The 24,096-nt window shown below is 55.2% G+C and overlaps 6 protein-coding genes across 6 annotated transcripts; 5 read left to right on the top strand and 1 right to left on the bottom strand.

The window, feature by feature from the left end:
* Positions 1 to 194: 194 nt before the first annotated feature.
* BDW47DRAFT_126225 (putative polyketide synthase) lies at positions 195 to 7,904 on the top strand (the record flags this gene model as incomplete). The annotated part of the gene is made up of 2 exons (XM_024816521.1): positions 195 to 830; positions 879 to 7,904. The coding sequence occupies 2 exons, from the start codon at positions 195 to 197 to the stop codon at positions 7,902 to 7,904; spliced, it is 7,662 nt and encodes a 2,553-aa protein (XP_024671536.1).
* A 746-nt stretch (positions 7,905 to 8,650) lies between these two features.
* On the top strand, positions 8,651 to 9,606 carry BDW47DRAFT_126224 (SDR family NAD(P)-dependent oxidoreductase; the record flags this gene model as incomplete). Its single annotated transcript, XM_024816520.1, has 2 exons — positions 8,651 to 8,720; positions 8,780 to 9,606. The coding sequence occupies 2 exons, from the start codon at positions 8,651 to 8,653 to the stop codon at positions 9,604 to 9,606; spliced, it is 897 nt and encodes a 298-aa protein (XP_024671535.1).
* Positions 9,607 to 10,231: 625 nt separating this feature from the next.
* BDW47DRAFT_36738 (uncharacterized protein) lies at positions 10,232 to 11,509 on the top strand. The gene is made up of 3 exons (XM_024818831.1): positions 10,232 to 10,381; positions 10,433 to 10,675; positions 10,740 to 11,509. The coding sequence occupies exons 1-3, from the start codon at positions 10,295 to 10,297 to the stop codon at positions 11,457 to 11,459; spliced, it is 1,050 nt and encodes a 349-aa protein (XP_024671534.1). The 5' UTR covers positions 10,232 to 10,294; the 3' UTR covers positions 11,460 to 11,509.
* A 1,393-nt stretch (positions 11,510 to 12,902) lies between these two features.
* BDW47DRAFT_106782 (uncharacterized protein) lies at positions 12,903 to 15,040 on the top strand. The gene has a single exon (XM_024812843.1). The coding sequence runs from the start codon at positions 12,979 to 12,981 to the stop codon at positions 14,905 to 14,907; it is 1,929 nt and encodes a 642-aa protein (XP_024671533.1). The 5' UTR covers positions 12,903 to 12,978; the 3' UTR covers positions 14,908 to 15,040.
* A 50-nt stretch (positions 15,041 to 15,090) lies between these two features.
* On the bottom strand, positions 15,091 to 20,433 carry BDW47DRAFT_106781 (uncharacterized protein). Its single transcript, XM_024812842.1, has 3 exons — positions 18,866 to 20,433; positions 18,662 to 18,816; positions 15,091 to 18,612 (listed from the first exon to the last, which is right to left on the bottom strand). The coding sequence occupies exons 1-3, from the start codon at positions 20,409 to 20,411 to the stop codon at positions 15,190 to 15,192; spliced, it is 5,124 nt and encodes a 1,707-aa protein (XP_024671532.1). The 5' UTR covers positions 20,412 to 20,433; the 3' UTR covers positions 15,091 to 15,189.
* Positions 20,434 to 21,877: 1,444 nt separating this feature from the next.
* BDW47DRAFT_126221 (putative MFS peptide transporter) lies at positions 21,878 to 24,026 on the top strand (the record flags this gene model as incomplete). Its single annotated transcript, XM_024816519.1, has 6 exons — positions 21,878 to 21,924; positions 22,095 to 22,102; positions 22,149 to 22,406; positions 22,454 to 22,589; positions 22,643 to 23,289; positions 23,341 to 24,026. The coding sequence occupies 6 exons, from the start codon at positions 21,878 to 21,880 to the stop codon at positions 24,024 to 24,026; spliced, it is 1,782 nt and encodes a 593-aa protein (XP_024671531.1).
* Positions 24,027 to 24,096: the final 70 nt, after the last annotated feature.

Raw genomic sequence — 24,096 nt, 5'->3', positions numbered from 1 at the left:
TGCCACTGCCAATTCTGGCTCATTTCAGTCACCGTGATTGCCTCGGTGACAGTAATCTATTCACCGAGGCAGACTTTGTATGCTAATGTTTGGTAAGGTCCTTGGACCTTCTCTTCCTTTTCCTCTTCCTCTGCCATCCTTCTCCCCTTCTTCCTCATCCCTCTGCCTTATCATAGCAAGCGCAATAGGTCAGCATGGAACACAAGCTATCCCCTCCTGCAGGGGGCAAAGTGGTGCTTCTATTCGGCTGCCAATGCCTCTCCTTCGACGCCAACGACTTCCGCCGCCTGCGTTCTATCGTCCTCGATTTAGACGAGCATTCATGGGTGTTACACGTCCTTGCAGAACTGCCCGTCTACTATCGAATCGCATCAAAATTAGTTCCGCAACTGGGTTCTATCCCAGCCGAGAAGCAGCTGCAGGACTTGCATCAATGGTTTTGTTCCGGTGAGGTCAAGGAGGACTACTTCCCTCTCCCATACGTGCAGCTGGCTCCTCTGTTCATGGTATTGCAGTTTACGCAGTACGCGCAGTATCTGCATCTGACCAATTCGGAATATGTGTCCACTGGTGAAATCCATCCAGCCGAGAGCCCCGTAGTGGAGATCGCAGGCTTCTGTATTGGCTTCCTCGGCGCTGTCGTGGCTGCCGCCGCGGCGAATAGAGAACAATTCCACGAGTATGCCAAGGTCGCCGTGCGTTTATCGATGTTGCTTGGTGCAATGGGGGATGCCCAGGAGGTGGACAATCGATACACTTCACTGGCGATGGTGTGGAAGGCGCCCGAGGCGGAAGAGCAGCTCTCCGTCGTACTGGAACAGTTCCCTGGGGTATGTATCTCACCAGATAAAAGAGACAATAGTCCTAACAGATAGTAGGCATACATCACCGTCCGCTATGACACCAACAGATCAACTCTCATGTGTCCAAGACACTGCATTGGACAGCTCCAGAAAGCCCTACACGATGTCGGCGTCAACTCTAGTCCAGTCGAGTTCAATGGTCGCTACCACTGGAGTGGACACGAACGGGCGGTTGGTGCCCTACAATCGATGTGTGATAAGGTTGTCGGATTGCAGTTGCCGGATGCTTCTCGGCTTGTGAGGCCCGTTCGTGACAACGTGTCTGGGGAGGTAGTTAGCCAAGGACCTCTCCACCACCGCGTCGTGCAATCTATCCTCGCTCAGCAATGCCAGTGGTCTCACACATTCTCCACTCTACACGCCGCCAATCTGACCTCCCCGGACTCCATCTTGGTCGAATTCGGCACAGAGCGTTGTATTCCACCCTCGTTCATGCGCATCATGCGCAGCCGCGTTGTCCACTACACAGATCTAGAACTAGACCTCCTCTCCCGGCTCTCTCCTCTCCACCCCACGCCCCCTATCTACGACGACGACATTGCCGTAGTCGGCATGGCTTGTCGCGTCGCTGGCGCGGACGATCTCGACGAATTTTGGCAACTTCTCTGCTCGGGTCAGTCCCAGCACCAGGAAATGCCCGCAGAGCGCTACGAAAACTACGAAACGCCGTGGCGACCGGGCGCCACTCGCGGGTGGTTCGGCAACTTCATGCGCGACATTGACGCCTTCGACCACCGCTTTTTCAAAAAGGTCCCGCGCGAAGTCATGTCACAGGACCCACAGCAGCGACTCCTTCTCCAGGTTGCGTACCAGGCCCTCGAGCAGGCAGGGTACTTCCAGCGTGCCGATCCCGACCGCAATATCGGCTGCTATGTCACCTGCTGCACTGTGGACTACGAACAGAACGTGAACTGCCATACGGCGAGTGCATACGCGGCTACGGGATTGCTGCGCAGTTTCATTGCCGGCAAGATGAGCCACTACTTTGGTTGGCGGGGTCCGTCGCTCTGTGTCGATACGGCGTGTTCCGGGTCGGCCGTGGCGCTGCACCAGGCATGCAGGGCTATTCTTAGCGGGGAGTGCTCGGCTGCGTTGGTCGGTGGGGCAAATATTTTGACAAGTCCCCTTGCATTTGACAATCTCAATGGAGCGTCGTTCATCAGCCCGACCGGTCCGTGCAAGCCATTTGATGAGAAGGCTGATGGGTACTGCCGGGGGGAGGGTGTCGCCGCCGTGTTTGTGAAAAAGATGTCGGACGCTTTGGCTGACGGCGATACGATCCTTGGGACTATTGCTGCGACGGCGGTTGATCAGAATAATAATTGCACGCCGATTGTGGTTCCCGATGCCGCTTCGCTGGCGGGCTTGTTCACCAAGGTGACGCGCCGCGCCCGTCTAATCCCCAAAGATATTTCCGTAGTGGAAGCGCACGGGACTGGAACACAAGCTGGGGATCCGGCAGAATACAGCAGCGTGCGACAGGTACTAGGCGGCCCGCAGCGTGGATCGTCCCTCGCGCTCGGCTCTGTCAAGGGACTGGTCGGACATACAGAGGGTGTCTCGGGGTTGGTAGCACTTGTGAAAGTGCTGCTCATGATCCACGAGGGCCATATCCCACCGCAGCCGAATTTCCGTTCGATGAATCCCCATATTAAAACCGGTCCCGAAGACCACATCGACATTCCGACGCAGACGATCCCGTGGAACGCGAAATTCCGCGCGGCGTTGATCAACAACTATGGCGCCTCGGGCTCAAATGCCTCTATTGTCATCACACAGGCTCCATGCAGCAAGGAGATGCACAAGTCTTGTGTCCACCGCGGAGACGCAAGCATTCCGTTCCGCCTGTGTGGGTCCGACGAGTCTCGGCTCCGCGATTCTGCCGAGAGACTCCGCCGCTTTCTCCGCCGCCAAGCCCTCTCCGCTTCCGCCAGCATCGCCGACTTGGCGTTTGCGGCGTGTCGGCAGGCTAACCCAGCGCTCGACCGTCATTTGTTGCTTCGTTGTCGGAGTATTGCAGAACTGGACCAGAAATTGACAGCTGTAGTTGAAGGTGGTAAAAATGGAATCGTGCAGAGGAAACCCACGCGTCCGGTGGTTTTGTGTTTCGGGGGACAAGTGTCCATATCGATTGGGCTGGATAGAAGCATCTACGATGCCCTTCCTTTACTGCGCGGTCATCTCGATGAGTGTGATAGGATATTGCGGTCGCTGGACCATCCCAGTTTGTACCCCGGCATCTTTGAGCAGACGCCCATCGCAGATCAGGTCGACTTGCAGACCAAACTCTTCGCTCTACAGTATTCCTGCGCCCGCTGCTGGATAGATTCCGGTGTACCCGTGACCGCTGTCGTGGGGCACAGCTTCGGCGAAGTGACGGCTCTTTGTGTGTCCGGCGTGTTGTCTCTGCGTGACGCATTGGTCCTGGTGGCTCGTCGTGCTGCTCTCATACGCCATGGCTGGGGTGCAGACTCGGGTGCAATGTTAGCCGTAGAGGGTGACCGCGCAGAGATAGACCAGCTACTTGCGACAACGAACAGTGGCATCACGGATGCCTTCCCAGCTACGATCGCCTGTTTGAATGGACCACGCAGTTTCACTGTAGCTGGGCCCACGTGGGTCATCGATGCGATGCAGCAGATCATCAACAGACCACTATTTAAGCACATGAGAGCCAAACGCCTGTCAGTCACGAACGCGTTCCATTCTACCCTAGTCGATCCCTTGATTCCCGAGCTCGAACGCGTCACCGATGGTCTAACCCTTCGAGAGCCCACGATCCACCTGGAAAGGGCCACAGAGCATCCATCAACAGGCATTCCTCCCTCGACCGTGGTTGCAGATCACCTTAGGCAGCCTGTTCACTTCAACGATGCCGTGCACCGTCTCGCCGAGAAGCATCGCTCCGCTGTATGGCTCGAAGCAGGGTCCAACTCCACCGTCACCCTCATGGCGGCTCGCGTTCTCGCGTCTGTCGCTGACAATCATCATTTCCAAGCGGTCAATCTCAATTCTGGAACGGGTCTACAGGGCCTCACCGATGCAACCATTGGCCTATGGACAGAAGGCATATCAGCGACATTCTGGGGATATCATTCATGCCAAACAAAAGAGTACACGCCCGTGCTCTTGCCTCCGTATCAATTCGAGAAGAGCAGACATTGGATGCAGAACGAGAAACTGCCTGTCCAGGCCACAGGACTCTCCACGGAATTAGCAGCCTCAAAAGCATCCACAGTGGTGACGTTCACAGGCTACCAGGACAAGAACGAGCGTATAGCCAAATTCATGATCAACACCTCCCATCCAGAATACCACGATGCCCTGAGAGGCCACGTCGCCGCGCAAACTGCACCGCTAGCCCCCGCGTCTATGATGCTCGACAATGTCATCGAAGCGCTGCGAACCCTTCTCGAGTGCACTGATAAAGTGCCCGTTGTGCGCACTGTCACCAGCGAAGCGCCCCTTTGTCTAGACCCCTCCCGCACGGTGTGGATCGAGTTGCACGCGCAGGATACAGAGAAGCAAGCTTGGAACATCAGATATCTCAGCGAGAACAGTGATAAAAGATTCCGGACGCAGGTCCTTCACTGCAATGCCCAAGTCAGCATGCTCCGCCCTGACGATCCCGGTCTGCTGGCCGAATTCGCTCGCTACACCCGTCTGTTCCCGCATCGTCGGTGCAAGCAGGTCCTAAACGACCCCAACGTCGATGATATTCTCCAAGGACGCGCCGTGTACAAAGCGTTTTCCGAGGTCGTCGCGTACTCTGACCTATACAAAGGTGTGTACAAAATCGTTGGAAAGTGCACCGAAAGCGCCGGTCGCGTGACCAAACAGTATACGGGAAAGACCTGGGCAGATCCATTTCTCTGCGACTCATTCAGCCAGGTTGCGGGTTTCTGGGTGAACTGCATGACTGATCGTCCAGAAAGTGATATCTTTATCGCCGCTGGTATGGAGCAGTGGATGCGCAGTCCGCGGCTGGCGGATCCGCACACGCCGCGTCCTGCGCGGTGGGATGTCTTCGCTACGCATGTCCCTGGGGAGGATGTGTACACCAGTGATATCTTTGCGTATGATGCAGAGACGGGTGAGCTCGTTGAGGTTTTCCTGGGTATGCAATATACGAGAGTGGCGAAGAAGGCGTTTCGGAAGTTGCTGGGGATGTTTGCGCCTGATTACGGTGCCACTTCTGCTGTCGACAAGTCGGACGCGGTACCCCATACTGTGCAGACGAGAGATCATCAAAAAGAGACAACAAAGAAGGAAATTAAAACACCCGATTTGGGTGCCAAAGTGAAGGCCATCGTGGCAGAGTTCTGCGCTGTCGACTCGAAAGAGATACACGACAATAACCGCATGGCCGACTCGGGCGTGGATTCCCTTATGGCGATGGAGTTGGCGCGGGAGTTGGAAGAATCCTTTCACTGCTCAATCCCAGCAACTGACCTGATGGAGGCCGAGACTTTCCGCGATCTGGTAAACTGCGTCCGGACTGCGCTGGGTGAAGATGAGCCCGAAGAGGAGGGTCCGATATCCAGCTCAGAGTCCGACGGGGAGGTTGATATGGGGCCGTCGGCAGCCGACTCAGTCACCACCGTGTCCTGCGACGACTCGGATCTGTATCTCCCACCGCAAACCGCGCTTGATGCATTCGGTGAGACGAAGAAACTCACCGACGCCTTCCTCGCGAACAACCAGTGCAGCGGGCGCGTGCATATCTTCAATCCCGTACAGATTCAACTCTGCGTGACGCTCACCCTCGAGGCATTCGAGACGCTGGGCTCATCAATCCGCACTGCAAAACCGGGTCAGCGACTGTCTCGCATCGTCTTTGACCCACAGCACCGCGAGCTCGTCGACTATCTCTATCTGCGTCTGGAAGAAGCGCGCATTGTCGACCTCGACGGTGCAGCTGTCATCCGCACGACGGTGTCCGTCCCGCCCAAGAGCAGCGCCGCACTTATGCAAGAGATCGAGCGAGCGTACCCTGAATTTGCCGGTGCCAGCAAACTCTCCTTCTATACAGGCAGCCACCTAGCTAGCGTCCTCCGCGGAGACCAAGACGGCCTACAGCTCATCTTTGGCACGAAAGACGGCCAAGACCTCGTCTCCTGGATGTACGGCGACGAGCCCCACAATGTCGCGGGGTACAAGCAAATGCTGGACTTTATTCAGCGGGTTGCGAGCAAGCTGGACAGAGCAGACAATACCGGTCCACTTAAAATCCTCGAGATGGGTGCCGGCACCGGCGGTGGCACGAAGTACTTTCTTCCTGGCCTGGCCAAACTAGGCTTCCCTGTCGAATACACTTTTACGGATATATCCCCTGCATTCCTAGCTCAGGCGCGTCGTCGCTTCAAAGAGTATTCTTTCGTGAAATACCGCGTGCATGACATTGAGAAGGCCCCGGCAGAGGAACTGTTGGGAACCCAACATATCATCATCGCGAGTAACGCTGTGCATGCCACTTCCAACTTGCAGGACTCGACGCGGTTCATGCGACAGGCTCTTCGTCTAGACGGGCTTGTGTTGATGTTGGAGATGACGCGGCCTGTATTTGCGATCGATATCGTCTTCGGCCTGTTCCGCGGCTGGTGGGTGTTTCGGGACGGACGCACTCACGCCATTACCAGCGAACGTCGCTGGGAAACGGATCTGCACGCTGCTGGGTACGGACATGTGGATTGGACGGATGGGCACTCGCCTGAAGTGAGTGTTCAACGGGTCCTCTTTGCGATGGCATCAGGGGAGCGGCGCGATAAATTGCCTATCGCCAGCGCGCCGGCAGTTGGTCCCCTGGCGGGGGTCGATAACACTCCCAGAGAACGATTTACAACGGGGTATGCTCGGACTGGCGTGGACGGGCTCACGTTTGACTCGATCGCCTTCCCGCGCAATGCTAATGAAGTCATAACGGTGCTGGTAACAGGTGGCACGGGCAGTCTGGGCAGCCATCTCGTCGCGCATCTTGCGCGGATGCCGTCGGTACACCAGGTGGTCTGTCTGAATCGGCGCACCACCATATCCGATGCCACCGAGCGACAGAAACAGGCCTTGATTGAGAAAAAGCTGTCCCTCTCACCAACAGAAATGGCCAAACTCTGCGTCATCGAAACCAACACGGCCGACGCACATCTTGGCCTCCCGCACGACCGATACGAAGCGCTAATGGCAACGGTAACGCACATCATCCACAATGCCTGGCCCATGAATGGCTCGCGCTCACTGTCCAGCTTCGAACTCCAGTTCAGTGTAATGCGGCAGCTGCTAACCCTTGCGAAGGAAATCTGTTGCCAGGGCGTAAAGCCCACGTTCCAGCTCGTGTCGTCCATTAGCACAGTTGGGTACTACCCTCTCGTCGAGGGGAAGGCCACCGTCCCTGAAACAAAAACTCAGATCGAATACGTTCTGAACAATGGCTACGGCGAAGCCAAGTTTGTTTGCGAGCGTATGCTCCACGATAGCCTGCTCCAGTACCCGGATCGTTTCCGCGCGATGGTCGTCCGACCGGGCCAGATCAGCGGGTCGTCTAGTACGGGGTACTGGAATGATGGGGAGCATCTTCCTGCGCTGATCAAGTCTGCAGAGACGCTGAAAGCCCTCCCAGACCTGCGAGGCCCGTTGTCGTGGACGCCTGTAGACGCTGTGGCTGCTTCTTTGGTCGATCTGCTGTTTGTCGAGTGTCCTCGTGCAGTGTACCATATTGATAATCCGGTGAGGCAACCGTGGGAGGCGATGATCCCTATCTTAGCCAAGGGACTAGCCATTCCAGTCGAGAATGTTGTACCCTTTGCGGAGTGGATCCAGCGTGTGAAGAACTTTCCGGGTAGTCGGGAGGATAACCCGGCGGGGGTCATGGCGGACTGGTTGGAGGCGAACTTCAAGAGAATGTCCTGTGGGGGATTGTTGTTGGATACGACACAGGGGGTCGAGCATTCTCCTGCTCTAAAAGATGTTGGACCGGTTGGAGAGGAAGTTGTTCGAAAATATTTATCCGGCTGGATACAGAAGGGATTCTTGGCTGGGCCCTACTAGCTGGTGATGTTCTGGCTGTGTATAATAGCTGTCGAGATATCGGTTACTTGTTCTGTAGCAGAGGTTTCATTGAACTAACGGGATTTGCACCGGGTTTAAAAGATATCTGGCACTTTGTCTCTAACGAAATTTTTCTACAGTAAGTCTTCAACAATCAGATGGGCAGCTGCTCGCCGCGGGAAAGATTGTCCGAGATGGAGGTCTCTTGACGCCGCCCATACCAGACAAAACTGTCAGCTGGCCATGAGCTGCCAGGGACCGCTTGTCACTATCATTTTCTTGCAATAGACCTATTTTAAACCCACCTCCCACTATTTGCAACATGGCGATCTTCGAACTTGGGGGAACACTCGAGCGGGTGGGTTAATGTCAATGGGAGATACAGATAGAGGGGCGTCACCGAGAAGCCCTAATTCAACCATCTACAATCTTGGGATAAGCCTGGATAGACCATCCAGTAATCGACTACAATGATACTACACCGATATCCGAGATGTAGTTGGCCAAGATATTACCCAGTGACAGGTTGCTTGGCAGTCACCGTGAATGATCACTTCCACATGCCTTCACTGCATCCCAGGCAGGGATTGCTTGTCTGGGTGACTGTGGGGTCATCGCACAAAGAACTCGCCATCATTCCCGAGTCATTGACCAGTGATTGATGGAATTTACCGGCTATATATTCCTCTTTTCTGCGGCTTGATGTTTCTTTTTCTTCGCCTTCTATCCATCCATCAACCAGCAGGATGTCCCTCAACGCTGCATCCCTCTTCTCCGTCCAGGGCCTCGTCACCGTCATCACCGGTGGTGGAACAGGTATGTCCTCACGATCGGTCATATATGTCACTAGGCACCAATCTGTATAATCGATGCAGGTCTTGGTCGCACGATGGCTCTTGCCTTCGATGCCAACGGTGCCGCCAAAGTCTTCATACTCGGTCGTCGCGAGCAACCTCTGCAGGAAACCGCTGCGCAAGCCACCAACAAAACTATCATCCCCGTTGTCGCTGATATCAGCTCCCACGCATCCCTCGAAACTGCCTACCAGACCATCGCATCGCAGACCACTCATATCGACCTCCTCGTCGGCAACAGTGCCGTCCCCGGATCTGCTGTCCCTCGCTTCAACCCGGACGGCTCGCAACCCACCCTCACTGAGTTCCGCGACCGCCACTTCGCCAAGTCCATGTCCGAGTTCACCGACGTCTTTGACGTCAACGTTACCGGCAATTACTACACCATCCTCGCTCTGCTCCCTCTCCTCGACAAGGCAAACCATCGCCGTGCGTTGTCGTCCTCTCCCGACGTGCTCGCACCTCCCCGTCCCCAAGTCATCCTGATCTCCTCCATCGGCGGTATTCTACACCACCCGGCGAGCGTCGCATACGGGCTCTCCAAGGCGGCGGTGTTGCAAATGGTCAAAGTCATGTCGGCCTTGCTGGCGCCTTATCTTATTCGCGTGAATGGCATTGCCCCGGGTCTGTTCTGGACGGAGCTGTCGCGTCCGCTATTCCGCACGTTTGGCATCGATGGACGTGGCCTAGCGGATGGGTCGGTCCCCGCGTCAAATATTCCCATTACTCGTGCTGGGGCGCCTCAGGATCTGGCGGGTCTGGTGCTGTGGATGGCGAGTGCATCGGGCGGGTTTCTGAACGGAGATAGCATTGTGTACGATGGGGGCAGGAGTAAGGTGTCGCTGTAGTGTCGAGGGCGGCTACATCTGGGGTAATTGATGGTAGACATGGGGCATTCTTGAGGGAAAATCCTCATTGAGTAGTGCATGGGCTCGGGTTAACACTCTCGCTGTTGGATGTCTGGTTTTTGCGAGGTTGAGCTAGACAGCGCCGATCCACGATCTACGTGTGACCTGAGTACTTCATATCTTTATTCCACCTAGCAGCATTTCTGCTTCTTTCAACTTTGTCATTTGTTTATTTGCCCCCCTGTTTGTTTTTGCCGATGATAGAAAATGGTCTATGGCTTGATTGTGATGGGAATCTACTAGACAAACAATTCCATAGAAGATATCAAGCAAAGTCCACTCTTGATCATTGCAGCGCCTAATCTATCCATGAGCCTCCACCACGGCCCGATGATCATACCATATATAGAATTAACTTAAGGCAATGTACAGCGTCGTCATCTAACTAAATTGGGTCAATTACTGGCTTATCATTCCATCCCTTTCACCAACATACAAAAAGGCAGTGATTAGTAACCTAGCGTGTTAGCCCCCACCTATCAGTCTATAAGAGCCGAAGCCCTTACAACCCCCTCGTTCCCAACATATGTCGTTGATGAGGTTTGTCTGATAAAACTCGGGCGAGGTGAGTTACAGCCTGGACAGCTAGCCCAGACCCAGCTATCTCGGCGCTTCTGGATTGACCACAATGGCTTCTCTTTCGCCTACTCCGTCCGACCACTGTGGTACAAGCTTCATTCCGATGTCGATTGATTCTGATATTACTGGAAAAGGGGTATGTGTTTGAAGCCATGGAGTCTAGGTCATGGGCTGAATGAGGGTCCAGGTCGTGGCAAACTACATCGGGACTGCCGGCTTTGCGGTCCTACTCATTATCGTATACTTCCTCGTGGTATATGACCCGTTGCAGGATCCTTTTAGAAAGCCACATCAAGACGCTTCGCAGTCATCATTTCGTCCAAATCCGGTAGACGTGGTCTTCTTGCGGCTTGTGAGGGATACATGTACACGCATCTTCCGTTGGCGCCGTCGCAGTGTTAGCGCAAGAATGGAGCGAATTTTTATCAAAGTATTGTGCCCCAATGGTTCATTTCAAATTGGTGAGGTGGATCTGGTGTTCTAATATTGTTCAGTGTGCCATGGCAATGGGTGACCTCCAGATTCTGACTGGCTTGTCGATTCTCGTCAGCGGATACATTCAGCTCTCCAACGGTCTCTCATCGTATCACTGGATGGTCATTATCGACTTGGCCTGGTTTTCGTGTCTCACTCACTTGGCTTGCTTGACGCTTCTCCGCAATTTCCTCTACAATCACCCTCTTCAACGGACAGTCCGCCTTTTCTTCATGGGTGTCCTGGCCATACTCCTAGTCGTGGGTCTCTCATTTACGAGTCGCTACACATGGGTCTCTTTTGACTACTACACCAGTCTCACAGAGTTCATGGCTGGTCCACCTTTCTCATCGTATCCCGATCCGGTGGCTATTACCTACCATGCCACATGTCAGATTCCAAATACTACGAAGGACCCCGACTGGCAATACCTGTCAACAGTTTTCTCAATCGTTTTGATTGCTATGGGCCTTTTGAGCAGGGTAATAAAATTGTATAGATTCATTTCCGTCGGCGTATGCGCTCGGCTTAGATCCTGGGTCAGTACTCGAATACGACGCTACTTACGATGGGTTTTCTCTCGGTGCTGCTTCAACAAGTCACCTAGGAGTCTCAGTCGTACGCTCATCTACCGTCCCCTGCTGGCAGTCTTTGTGGTGGCAGAGCTAGGCCTAGACTGGTGGTCTTCATTTCTGCTAGAAGTAAGACGTTCGAGGGTGCACTTCCTTATCATACTCTAATAGCAAATAGGTAGGCTACTTAGCTTTTGGTTTTGTGTGGGGAATCTTGCGTCTCTTTGCCGTACTTGATATACCAACAGCCATCTACAAATGGCAGAAGAAGTGGAAACATCCAACTATACTGACCCCCGAAGGAAATCAAGAAAATTGGGGCTTTGGACAGGTCATTGCAGTTCTTTTGCTCATGGCGCCCCTCATCAATATCATCGATCATCTAGAACACGGTGTGTGTCGCAGATCTTCCTGGTGTTCAGCGGGTAAACCAACATGCTAAGATTGCAACGCCAGATTGCACGTCTACCGTCAGGGCCGAGATGGGTCTTGGGAATAGCACGCCTCTGTCTGTACCTCCCGAAACCCAATTGCCCCAGATGAATCAACTTCCTTCCATGCGTGAGAGCATCGAGGACTCCGATGACCCCGACAATGGCTGGGCCGCTCGTACCTCAACCATCAGTCTTGCAACTGTTTATATTGTCATTTTAAGCATCGTCATACTTGGTTACGCGGCAGGACTGGATGTAGGGGTGGGCGATTCGGGTTTTGCTTTGGCTGGGTCGTCAATGCTTTTACAGGATATTTTCAACCTCTTGGGACCTATATTGATGGGTCTCGCTGGCATATTCGGTGTCGTTCTATCTTCCTTGACCATCGAGGCAAATCTCCCAAAGAAACATTTCCGTGTTCGGCGGATCTTGCGTTGCAGCACTAATGTTGTCTTCATATGCAGTGCCCTCTTTGTTTTGTTTGGTCTGGGTCCATTTCATCAAACTAATGGGTCGGTCTGGTCAATATTCTCGTTCGATTCTTGGGTTTTCTTTGTCTCTGCCGGTGCTTTTTACGTCTCCTTTGCTGTCATTTCTCGAATTTGGGAATATGGTATTACTCCTTCCGCAGACACTACTACATAAATAGGTTTCCTTACTGCTCTTCTGTTGCATAGGCACAGTCCTGTTGATACCTACTGTCACACCAGTGTGGTTGACTTTGGCTGTTTTAATTCTGTCATTGTTGACATGACTGACTAGGCCAGCTTGCTGGGATAATTATATCTGAACCACAACTCAACTTACGCCCCATGTGCCACCGTTGAAAGATTCCAGAGGTAGGAAAGTGAGTCGGTTTCGTGGTATCATGTCAAGTGGAGACAACACGCAAATATATACTGATGTGTATTGTTGACATACACAATTTACCTTTGGCCAACCATTCACCAGATGTGTTATTCTGATAAAGGATAAGGTCCCCAACCATTTATGTTTTAAATACGAGTATTTGAAAATAAACAACACGAAGAAAGGAGAAGAATGGATATAACATCCAAGATGGCTCGGAGGAGCAACATCACATGACTGACACATCCCCATCAGGCTTAGTGCGAGGTGGGTACCATGCCTGAGGCCCCACACCCACCTGTCCATGATTCATGACTGATTTGGATAGCTTCAATCCACCCCAACAGCGGACGGGATGGTGTTATAGCTTGGCTGCACTGCACCCACTGCCTCACAATGCCACCATGAATGCTGTCGATCCTCGAGTGAGGCGTAAACCTGTCCCCAGTCAGGTCAATCGGTCGCCTGTCCGAGGCGTCACCGCCGCCTCTCCGTCCCCGAAGCAGCAACCGACATCTGCCCCCTATCCTCCACCCTATCCGGACCATGATCCTCCCCCGTACGAGGCGACCAACCTGGCAGTGCCGCAGCAGAGATTGCGACCCTCTCGATCGGCCCAGAATTTCCGATCGCCTTCCCCCCAACCCAACAGTGTATACCCTCCCGTGCAGCGAGCCGCCACCGACTTCCGACCCGCCTCATCCTCCTCCCACCGACATCTGGTCCCAGACCCTAATCATGGCCAGCCAGCCGACGGCTCGCCCCTGCAGGCCGTGCAGAAGGCGTACGCTGAAGCGCGACATTTCCTCGGCGGCCTGATTGCCCGTCCGACCGAGTCAACCCGACATGTGACGATCCTGCGCCATTCAAGCGGAATCGTCTTCTATCGCGGTCCGACAACGTCCGTCACCATCTCAATATTCTCGGACGCACTTCTCCCACCGGAACGAACACTGTGGTTGCAGAACAAGGGCTGGACGGGGAAGGCGGGCATGAAGGCCAAGGCGCTGTTCCATCTGACCGATGACTGGCTGGAGGTGACGCCCGCTCTGGCCGTCACGGCGGAGCAGGTGGCACCGGGGGACGAGCGTGCGTGGCAGCGCGACGTGAGCAAATTTCGCAAAAAAGCCAGCGGTCGGCAGAAGACGCACCTGTGGCGCCAGACAGTCGTGGCGCGCATTCCCATTGAGGCCGGTGACGGGTATTTTAGCCTGGTGCTGTGCCACGGGCCCGGGAAGAAGAAGACCATGTGCACCAGCCCAGTTTTCCGTATCCTATCCACCAGCGTCAATCCCAGCTCAGTGCGCGGTGCCAGCCTGAGCACCATGCCCCTGGAGATGGGCGCGCTCGTCTTGGGGATGTACGCGCAGTCTGCGGCACAGACAGTGCTCGCCCCCGTCACTTCAGCGGTGCAGACGCGTCTCCAACCATACAAGCCGGGTGTGGTGACGCAGACGGCGGCCAAGGAGGCCTACTCCCTGAGTCATGTCGGCGACCATATGTCGACCGTTCTCTCGGGCTACGAGGGCCAGCAACGTGCGGCGCAGTCCCGGGACCAGGGACAAGGACCGGCGCTGGCTCCACCGTCATTGGACGACGGTCCGCAGCCGCCGTTTCCGGTCGATTTCAAATGTCGGGCGGCGTGGGATCTGCCCCCAGTCTGGACCCCCGACGCGGCGTCCGAGCCGCCTCGGTGCATCATACAGAAAGCGCCCGATCATATCTGCGACCACTTTCTCGGATTCTTCGTCGTATGGGTGCGCATTGAGAAACGGGGGAAAAGTCCTGTCCCGCGGTCCGCTGGTCCTGCTGCCCCTGGCAGCGAGGACACAACCCCCGTCTGGCATCCCGGCGTACTTTCGATTCGACAGTTCGATCCCCGTACGCAATCCCGCGTCCAGCTCTCTCAGACGATGAAGAAAACCGTCCACCTCCGCTTCCTCGACGAAATCCCTCTGCCGCCCGTCCAGGACCTCCCTGCCATGTCGCTGACCCTGTCCGTCCGCATCATGGCGTTCCTCCGGGCTGACCTCCCGCCGCCAATGGGACGCACGCCAGAGGAGCTCCATGCGGCGCGGGAGGCAGCCGCGGAGGCGGCGATGCTGGCGGAGGCGTGCGACGCGGACTCGGCGCTGGGGATCCTAGCTCATCCGGCGTGGGCCGTTGTCGACCGCGATGAGCAGGCCTCGTGGATCGAGCGCACGAGGCAGGGGCTTGACACCGCGCGGCATGTCGGACAACGCGCGATCGAGAATGTGCCCTTGCATTGGGTGGGGGTGCGTGCTCCCACGGTGGATATGTCGCATGGTGGGGGGTTCTACGTTCCAAGGTAGATGTATGATACGGTGGTCCATAGGTGAGTGTTATCGTATGGGTATATATTGTATTGACCGGAAGAGGGTCTAGAAGTGTACATTAGGCTTATCATAATATAATAATTATTGTATCAACTACGCAGGAAGCATGAGAGAAGCCTCACCACAACGCAGTCGGATCTTCCGTCTTTTCTTTCCATATCTCCATCACTGCATGTCGAACGATTCCCCCTTCATTGAACTTCTCAAAAGTATGTTAAGATTGGACCAGCCATGACACAGTACAACAATATGAGAAAATTAATCAATACAAACTCCCCACCCTATCCGGCTCACGGACTCATCCTCGTCCCTTCTCCAATCATCCACCAGCGGTCGGAGCCCCTGACACAGTCGAACCTCGTCGTCACTCAACCGATTCACCAACCGCTGCGCAAGCTTTACGACCAAGCCCCTCTCTAGAGCGCCTAGCCGATGTTGTCCGCGAGAAGCATTCAACAACTCCACGACGCGGACAATATCTTCCGCGATGACCTCATCAACCACGCTTTCCAGCGCCGCAAATTCCAATACTAGTGCCAGACTGCTTACCCGGGTCGAGATCATCTCCACCATAGCTTCCACAAATTGCGTTAATCGGTCCTCACGTTCCGCATCAGGGATATACACCGGGGACGGTAGGACCAGAACCTCTAGCTCGAATGGCGTTGGCAAAACCGGAGGTTTGTGATCTGTGATATCGCGGAGGGACGCGACATAATCCATGACTGACCGGAGAGCCTCGTCCGTGACGGTATACCGCGTTCTACGTGATTCCGCACCGATATCCTCCTTGGTAACCCGGAAAGCACGAAGCTGCTTCAGGGAGGAGATAAGTGGATCTAATGTCACACGCATCTTCCCGGCTTTGGGGAAGTACTGCGCGGGATAACGTGCGATCTGGCGCGTCCTACACGCAAATTCAGAGACCACGGTTTTCCGTGTGATTCCGTCAGCAACGAGGGGGGTGAGGAGGGCGTCGTCGCGTAGGAGTGGGAACAAGATGCTTATGGGGTCTGTCTCGTGAAGTCGCGAGACAAGCTCTTCCCAATGCTGCCCGGCGTTTGTCTGTCGGTACTCTGGGTTTGATGTGGCCAGAGTGTCGCCAATGGTGGCGTACGATTGCCAATGGAGGGTGTGAGTGAGCGCCCACTCGTTGTGCTTGGTCAATAGGTACCGCGCAGGGAGATAGATGGACCATTTGGATAAAATGGTGTCAATGAGGTAGGGGTCGAAGGGCCCAAATGAGGGAATTCCGAGCTCGGCACGAGAGAGGCCTAGCGGCGCAAGGAACGCGTCCATCCAAACATTGTGCGTGTTCTCCGAGGCTGTGACGAAGGGGAGCAGGACATGCTGGACATACTTAGCATGAAGGGCTGGCGGAAGCTTGGCCTGTGCCTCGATGAGGACTTGTAATCCTGGACGCTCCTTGATGGAGGATACGTTGGGGAGAGCCGTCGTCCAGGCGGATACGTCTCCGGCAGAATCCATTTCACTAGGCTCTTGTGCTATCTCATGGGCGATGGATTTGATGAAGGTAAACAGACGGTCGAGTCCGGCCGGAGAACCACGCACGGGATCAAAGAGATTCAGGGCGGCCTTCACGATTTGGGTGCGGATGTCGATATGGTGTGTGGAATGGAACACGTCTCCCAGGATCCGCAGCGTCGTGTCGAGCGGGAGGAAGTCCGCCTGGGAGAGTAGCTGCGCCAACATCTTCACAGTCGTGATCTTTACATAGTTCGGGGCGTTGGTCTTGGGCGTGAGCCGAGGCGACTGCTGCTTCTGGGGGTCTCTGCACTGTTGCTCGACGAGCTTTTCGCAAACGAAGCCTGAGAATCGCTCCAGGAACGCGGCCACGCTATCTGGGCGTAGCCGCCGACACAACGAGAGCAGCTTCATGCACCGGTGGTAGGCTGACTCACTAGGGAACGACTCAATGACCCGCAGGACAGGCGCCACAGCCAGTTCCGGACTATCCGAGAGCACGAACGCTTGGATCAGCGCGAACGCCGTCCTCAGCACGACCTTGAAGACCCCATGCGGCCGCTCCAGCGTCTCTAGTGCGTCTAGCACCCGGTCCAGTAAGGCAGACACCAGCTTGCTGGGAACGGCGTACATGGACGCACGTAGCACGTCAAGACACCGCCCCATAGCCTTTCCAACGTCGTCCCACGCGACTTCCAAGAAATCCTTCTTGATATACATCGCGGGATACCGGACCGTGTCGGCGTCCGGGAACGGTGCTGCTAGGGGGCTGCTCTCCCTGCTCTGAGTGTCTGTTGGGGTTTTCTCGGCGTGCAGATTGTGCATTGCGAGCTCCAAGTATAGGAGGGCGGATACAATGGTGGCTTCGCGCGCAGGCAGGGTCATCTTGCGCACGACATGAGATCCTGCCAATGCGCGCTCGAAGCGGAGTTTGGGCCACGCCCAGTGCCTATTGCTCAGGTGCCATAAGGGGGTGTCATCGTAGGGGATATAGTTTTCGGAATCTAACTCTCCTTGGAGTTGGTAGTAGAGCAGGTTAGTAGCAAGGCGCCGCTCTTTGAGATTGGACAGCTCGTCTGCAGCGGGCTGGGCTTCCTCAAGGACCGAGGATGTAGGATCCCAGGCTGTAAGGGCAGTGGGGTTTGTGCTCGGGAGATAGGAGGCTGCTTGGGCAAGGCGAGGAGGGCGGACGAAGTTCGCTGCCTCAAAGAGGAGCTCCTCTTCAAGCAGGTTTACGAGGTAGTCACGCAACACGGGGAAATACTTCCCGTATTCATCTTTGCGGGACTGATACGTGTCCCAGAGGGCTCGGATGGCGTCTGTCTTAGCGCGCTTGTTTTGGTGCATGTCGATCAGGGCGCACACGGCGACAGGGATACTATCAACGTGGTCGTCATCAACGATCTCGTCATGCTGGGGCTGAGGCACGAAAACTACCCTCGGAGAGGCCTCCAGGACAGTGTTTATGCGACCAGCCATGTACGGTGCCGTCTCCGGATGTTTCAGGGCAAAGGCAAACCATGGTCGGCCAGGTAGCAGACACTGGAACTGCAGGCCTTGTGGCCATCCTTCATCCAGATCCGCCACATCGGAGAAAAGATTAACTCGTTGGGCCCGGTGTAGGTCGTTCCGGTGACGGGCGTACTCGTCGAAAAAGCGCAATACGGCGGGTGAACACTGCGGCGGCAGTTCCAGAGAGTGTAGATAGCCGTCGTCGTCGGTCCAGCTTTCCTTTTCGCTGGAGATCATACCATTGTTTTGTTGGCTGGTTGAAGCTTCCTCTTCTTTGTCGGTTGATACTTCCTCTTCGTCGTCGGTCGAGGATCTCTGGGGGTTTTCGGAAGTACGCTCCCAGGCAATTAGGATAGGAACAAGGGGCATGAGTAAGGCGTCGACGATCTCGGCCTCGCTGCCTACTCCAGCACGCCGGTACCGGTTGATGCCGCGAATGCGAGCGGCAACTAATCTCCGCAAGAAAGATGCGATGCCCCTAGTAAAGCTGCGGTGATCTATCGGTTCACAAAGCGCTAGAAGAACGGTCTCCAAGAGTGCTGACAGGACCTTGTGGGCGGACTTGACAGTGGCGCGCAGGGCAGCCATGTCTTTGGGTAGTCGCGACGACGGCATGTCGACGCAGCCGAGGCAGGCGTTGTCCCTCGTCAAAATGGTTTTCGACATGATGTCAGGAAACACGACCTGTATAATCAGCATTATCCACCAAATCCGTATTGGGAACATGATATACCGGATCGCGAATGAATCGCCGGGTCCACAACACCGCCTCACGGCAGAGGTCGAGATTGTACGTATCGAAGGCAACCTGAACAGCAGCGCGAGAGGCACTAGACCGCTCCGTGGCGTCACGCTGGCTCTCTGCGTGTTTCTTAAGGTTGAGGAATACTGCGACTGTTAGACACAGGCCTTTTAGTCTTCACTATTGGGGGCTCACGTTGTCGACCCATTACCAAAGCTTCCGTCCCCTCCGCTTCCCATTGCGCCTTCAACCGGCACTGCTGCGAATAATCCAAGCCGTTCGCCGTCGGCACGAAGCCCTTGCACCCGTGGATGGCCAGCATCCGCTCGAAGATTACTTGGGAATCTGCCGCTGGGAGTATGCAAAGGACGTCATAGTGCCACACGGGGACGAGTTGTCGCTCGCGTGGTTTAGGGGGGTTGGCCTGAAAATCAAAAGTGAAGGGGGTTGTTTCGTAGACTGGGTCGTAGCAGAGACCATCAGAAAGACCAACGAGATATTCAAGAAAGCGCCGCCGCGCGGGCCGGCTGACGTCTAGTAGCACATCCCGCATTGTGATGAAAGTGTCGTGCCGCTGTTTTCTTGGTAGCCGACGGTCTGGGTGCCGCCGGAGAAAGTCCGTCAAAGCGTTCTCCAGGTCCAATCGATGCTCAGGACGCGGATGCGAAGGATGGTCCGGGTGAGCGATGCCCTTCATGAAGAAGGTGATATCTGGGCTAGATTTTCCTGCGGCTACCAGCGACCAGCAACGGCGTAGCTCTCGAGCTACTGCACTGTCCAGTGAGCTTTTCAGGAAGACGCATGACGGATACTTGACTATCGATGTAAAAAACGGAACAACACGATCAAAGGGAGCATGGCGCCGTGCGGCGACACGGAACGCTTCACGGATGTAATCCTCCAGGTCGTGGAAATCCCGACGCAGAGAGGGATCTTCAGCAAGAACGTCGCACAGGTCCAGCACGAATGTCATCCCTGGCACCAGGCCCGCTGGTACACTGTCCCGAACAGAGGTATACGAGGTGGGAGAGCCGATGAGGGCAGTCTGGCACACTTCCAAAATCGATAGTCGAACATGCCACGGTGCTGGTATCCTTCCGACAGCCATCTGTCGCAGCACGTCGGCATGCAGAGGCGCCAGGCGTTTCAGCAGAGGCCCCACGTCTGGCGTATCCGGCAAGTTGCTCACAGCATCCTTGACGAAGGGGCCGGAAGACAGCGCATATAGCGGAGACAAGGCCACGAACAGGGGTCGGTCGGATCCCTGACTCAATCGCTGCAACAGCCGCTCTACGCAGTCGGTGCGCGTGCCGTCATCTTGGGAAAACCGACATCGCGAGATAGCTTTGGCTAAGGCCCTCACTTCAGACACCGGCGCCGCTTCGAAGATAGACGCCAAACCATCCGCGCCGCCTAGAGCGTTCCACCCCGCGCTCTTCCATTGCGGACCATGAAACAACCGACTGACGGCTTTGATAGCGGTGTCGCGGATACAAGCCGATGTCTGGTTTTGAAGCGCGGCACGTAACAGCTGCGGGTTATATCGTATGGCGAGGGGCAGCCAAATGGTGTAGAGGGTCGCTGGGAGGGCCTGGGTAGTGATACGATCGACAAGGAGGTCGTTTATGGCGTCGACGCGATCGGAGGGGTTCTCACCCAGCAGGTCTTTGAATCGGGCGTACACATCATGGGCCGATAGTAGGAGAAGCTGGCATGGCTGCAGAGCGGCGGAGAGCTCCATCGTCTGAGGTGTAAGAATGCCGACTTTGAGTGGTACTGCGTCAGTCAACGACTTTTTCGCGCCACGGATCGTGCGGTCTATTTATTTCTCTCCATATGACGACTGCCTTGGCCGAAGGATCGGATCAGCGAGGCTTAAGGTGGGGGAACACTGGGCTGTGCGGCCGAGGTGGGGATCACTCCTGTTAGTGTCTGCTAGCGATGATGGCTTGCAAAGCAGCAGCAAATAGAACCTCACCCATAGCCTCTGGATCCACCCAAATCAGTAGATCCATAGAGACAGGCGATGCGCAACGACAATTAACACCCAAAAAGGCATTACGCCACTCGACTGATGCCATCATCAAGGCTTGCCTGCTTCGCCGAGATCAACAGAAGTGTGTCAATGGTGCCTCTAGGAGAGTAAATCATATATGGCAGTTCTCCAACTTGTTTTAGGTGGCGACGAAGTACGCACTTCATTGGGCAGCATCTTGCGTGAGTGACAAGGAGAGCCGGGAGGACATGAGGGGAGAGTGGAGTATCACCACTGCCTCCACCCCAGTCATAACCTTGCACGGTGGAAGGCGTACTAAAAGCCGACCCATTATATATGTTGCATCCAGCTGGGTTAAAACCGTGAAAGGTTCGTGAGTAAGGGGAACATGGAATTCCCTGGTTTACTCAAGTTAATTGGGTTGACCCGAGTTAGGGCTTCACGGTCATCTGTTTATTCTCAAGCACGAACAACTTTGCTGATGGAAATAGAGTCGCTGCATGAAGATGTTTCTACGCCCATCGCACTTCGATGATCCGCTTGGTTGCTCGATTGATTGTGGTAGAATGAAATGGTATTTACATCATGTCATTATTATCGACGGGACTGGTATAATCCTGACCCCAATGCATGGCACTTCTTTCAGTCGGTCTCCATCAATCTATGCTACCTACCATATCCCAAAACGCACTAGACCCCATTATCGACGTGATATTAGCCCCCGCAAACGCGAATCGCAACTCGGGATCATTCCACATATGTTCCCTCGTCGTCGTGTGCAAACTCGCCCGGATATCCCCCGGAGCAGAATAGCCCCCCTTCTCACCCCATCCAGGGGACAGATGGCGAGCTCGCAGACCAGGGTGCGCAGCTCAGGGGGCAAATGCATGAGTGGGGATCTCTCTTTTGGATTAATCGAGTCTTAAATACTAAAAGCAGAACCATCTGACCATTGTCTACTTGGTTGGGGAAACATATTGGTGGCACACAATCTTGTCGTCGGAAGACCATGCTATATCGGTGCCATGCGACACACGGGGCTGTGCAGGATAGATAGCGCTACACCAATCAAGTCCTTCTCCTCCAATATGAAGCCCACGGTTCAGCAATGCGATCGATATTGAATCTAGGTCACCGGCTAGGCCCGAAGTGAGATGCAGTCCGACCGCTGACCAGCAGCCAACGAGATCCCTGACATCCTCAATTGCGCCATGCGCGGCGCCGATGAGTTTAGGTATCTTAATCCGGATAAGCACTGGTAAGAGGTGCGAGTTATATTAGGGGCCAAGATCCTCCTGCCTGGTTATGCCCAATGAGGCACGACATCGGACACCTTGATTCGCCATGCGTTGGTCCCCGTCGGAATCCGGCCGGTGGAGGGTATAAGAAGCGATGATTTCCTTCCCCACTGATCTATCATGCGAGCAGCAATATGGGTATGTGCGCCCGATGTATATTTCTAGTTCACGCTGACATCCCCAGCACCGATGGACGAAAAGGTCGACGCCATTTCGGCCACAAACGCCCTCGAGATGGACTCGGAGAAACACGTCGACAACGGGGCGAGCGTTGAGGAGTACCCCCATCCCACAGACGAAGAATTGCGGACCCTGCGCAAGGTCGCCGAAACCCTCCCACTAGTCTCGTTCTCGCTCTGTCTGGTCGAATTCGCAGAACGCGCATCCTACTACGGCGCGAAAACCGTCTTCTCCAATTTCATCCAGTTCCCTCTTCCCAAGGGTATGGCCGCTGAATCCTCTTCTTCGTTCGCACTTGACACATTCCAGGTGGAAATGGAGCCGGAGCCCCTCCGCGAGGCACGCAGGAGACGGCGGGTGCCATGGGCATGGGATTGCAGGCCAGTTCCGGTTTGGTGCTGCTGTTCAGCTTCCTAGCCTATGTCTTGCCCGTACTCGGTGGTTGGTGCGTTTTCGCTCTGCTCTTGCTAGTATTACGTGAAAGTGCTGATTTTCCAGGTGGGCCGATGTCTACATCGGTCGCTATAAAGCCATCTGTGTCGGCGTTGGCATCTGCGGCATCGCGCATATCATCCAGATTGTCGGGGCCATCCCATCGGTCCTGCATCGCGGCCCCTCCAACTCAGCTCCCCCGTTCATCATTGGACTGCTTCTCCTTGCCCTGGGCGCCGGCATCTTTAAGCCGAACATCGCGCCCACTATCCTCGATCAACATCGTCACCAGAAACAGTACACCAAGTCCCTCAAGTCCGGCGAGAAGGTCATCGTCGACCCGGAGCTGACCACCACGCGGACCATGCTCATCTTCTACGGCTTCGTCAATATCGGTGCCTTCTTCATGATCGCCACCACCTATGCCGAGAAATATGTCGGCTTTTGGCTGGCCTTTCTCCTTGCGGGCATCATCTACTTTCTCCTCCCCATTTTGCTGGCCTTGGTCTATAAAAGGACCTACAGGGTCCCCGCCAAGGGCAGTTCCGACCTCACCCAGGCAGCCAAGATCATCTCCTTCGCCCTACGACGCAGTCGCTTTCGAGTGTGGCGCAAAGACTTCTGGGACGGGGCACGACCCAGCCTCCTCGCGCGGCAGGGCATCCACGTCGACTGGACCGACAAGCTCGTCGACGAAGTACGCCGAACAATTGGTACCCCTCTCCCTCCATTTCCCAGGTGGCCTTATTAACAGAGACAACCAGCGGTCACCGAAATCTTTTGCTACTATCCCATCTGGTACCTCAACAACGGGGGCATCGGCTCCGTCCTCACCAGCCAAGGCGCCTCCATGACCACCAACGGCGCCCCCAACGACCTACTCAACAACTTCAACGCCCTCACCATCATCGTGAGCGTGCCCCTCCTCACCTACATCATCTACCCAACCCTCCAGCGTTTCAACATCCGCTTCGGCCCCATCACGCGCATCACCTTCGGCTTCGTCCTCGCCATGCTGAGCAGCGTCATCGGCGCCATCACCCAGTGGAAAATCTACGAAACCTCCCCCTGTGGCTACGCCGCAGCGTCCTCCTGCGAATTGGGCGTCAGCCCCCTCAGCATCTGGTGGCAAATTCCGAACACGGTGCTAGCCGCGCTGTCGGAGTGCTTTGCCAATGTGACGGGTTATGAGTTGGCGTATTCGCGCGCGCCGGCAGGCATGAAAGGCTTGGTGATGGCCATATTTCTCTTCATGAATGCTCTGTCCAGTGCGATCGGGGAGATCTTGCTCCCGGCGACTAGAGACCCCTGGTTGATTTGGATCTGGGCGGCCCCTGCGATTGCGCTCGCCCTGCAGACCATCGTCTTTTGGGTGCGCTTTCAGTCACTCAATCATGAGCAGTTTATTCTGACGGAGGACGATTATCAGCCGAATACGAGGGCGGAATAGTGGTGACAGTGGTAGTAGTGTGTCAGAATATGAAAGGTCACCCACGAAGTGCAAAAGTGCACAGATATCT

Source organism: Aspergillus candidus, assembly GCF_002847045.1.
Source record: "Aspergillus candidus strain CBS 102.13 unplaced genomic scaffold BDW47scaffold_26, whole genome shotgun sequence".
Taxonomy (NCBI): Eukaryota; Fungi; Ascomycota; class Eurotiomycetes; order Eurotiales; family Aspergillaceae; genus Aspergillus; species Aspergillus candidus.
This window is presented reverse-complemented; position numbering and strand designations above follow the sequence as displayed.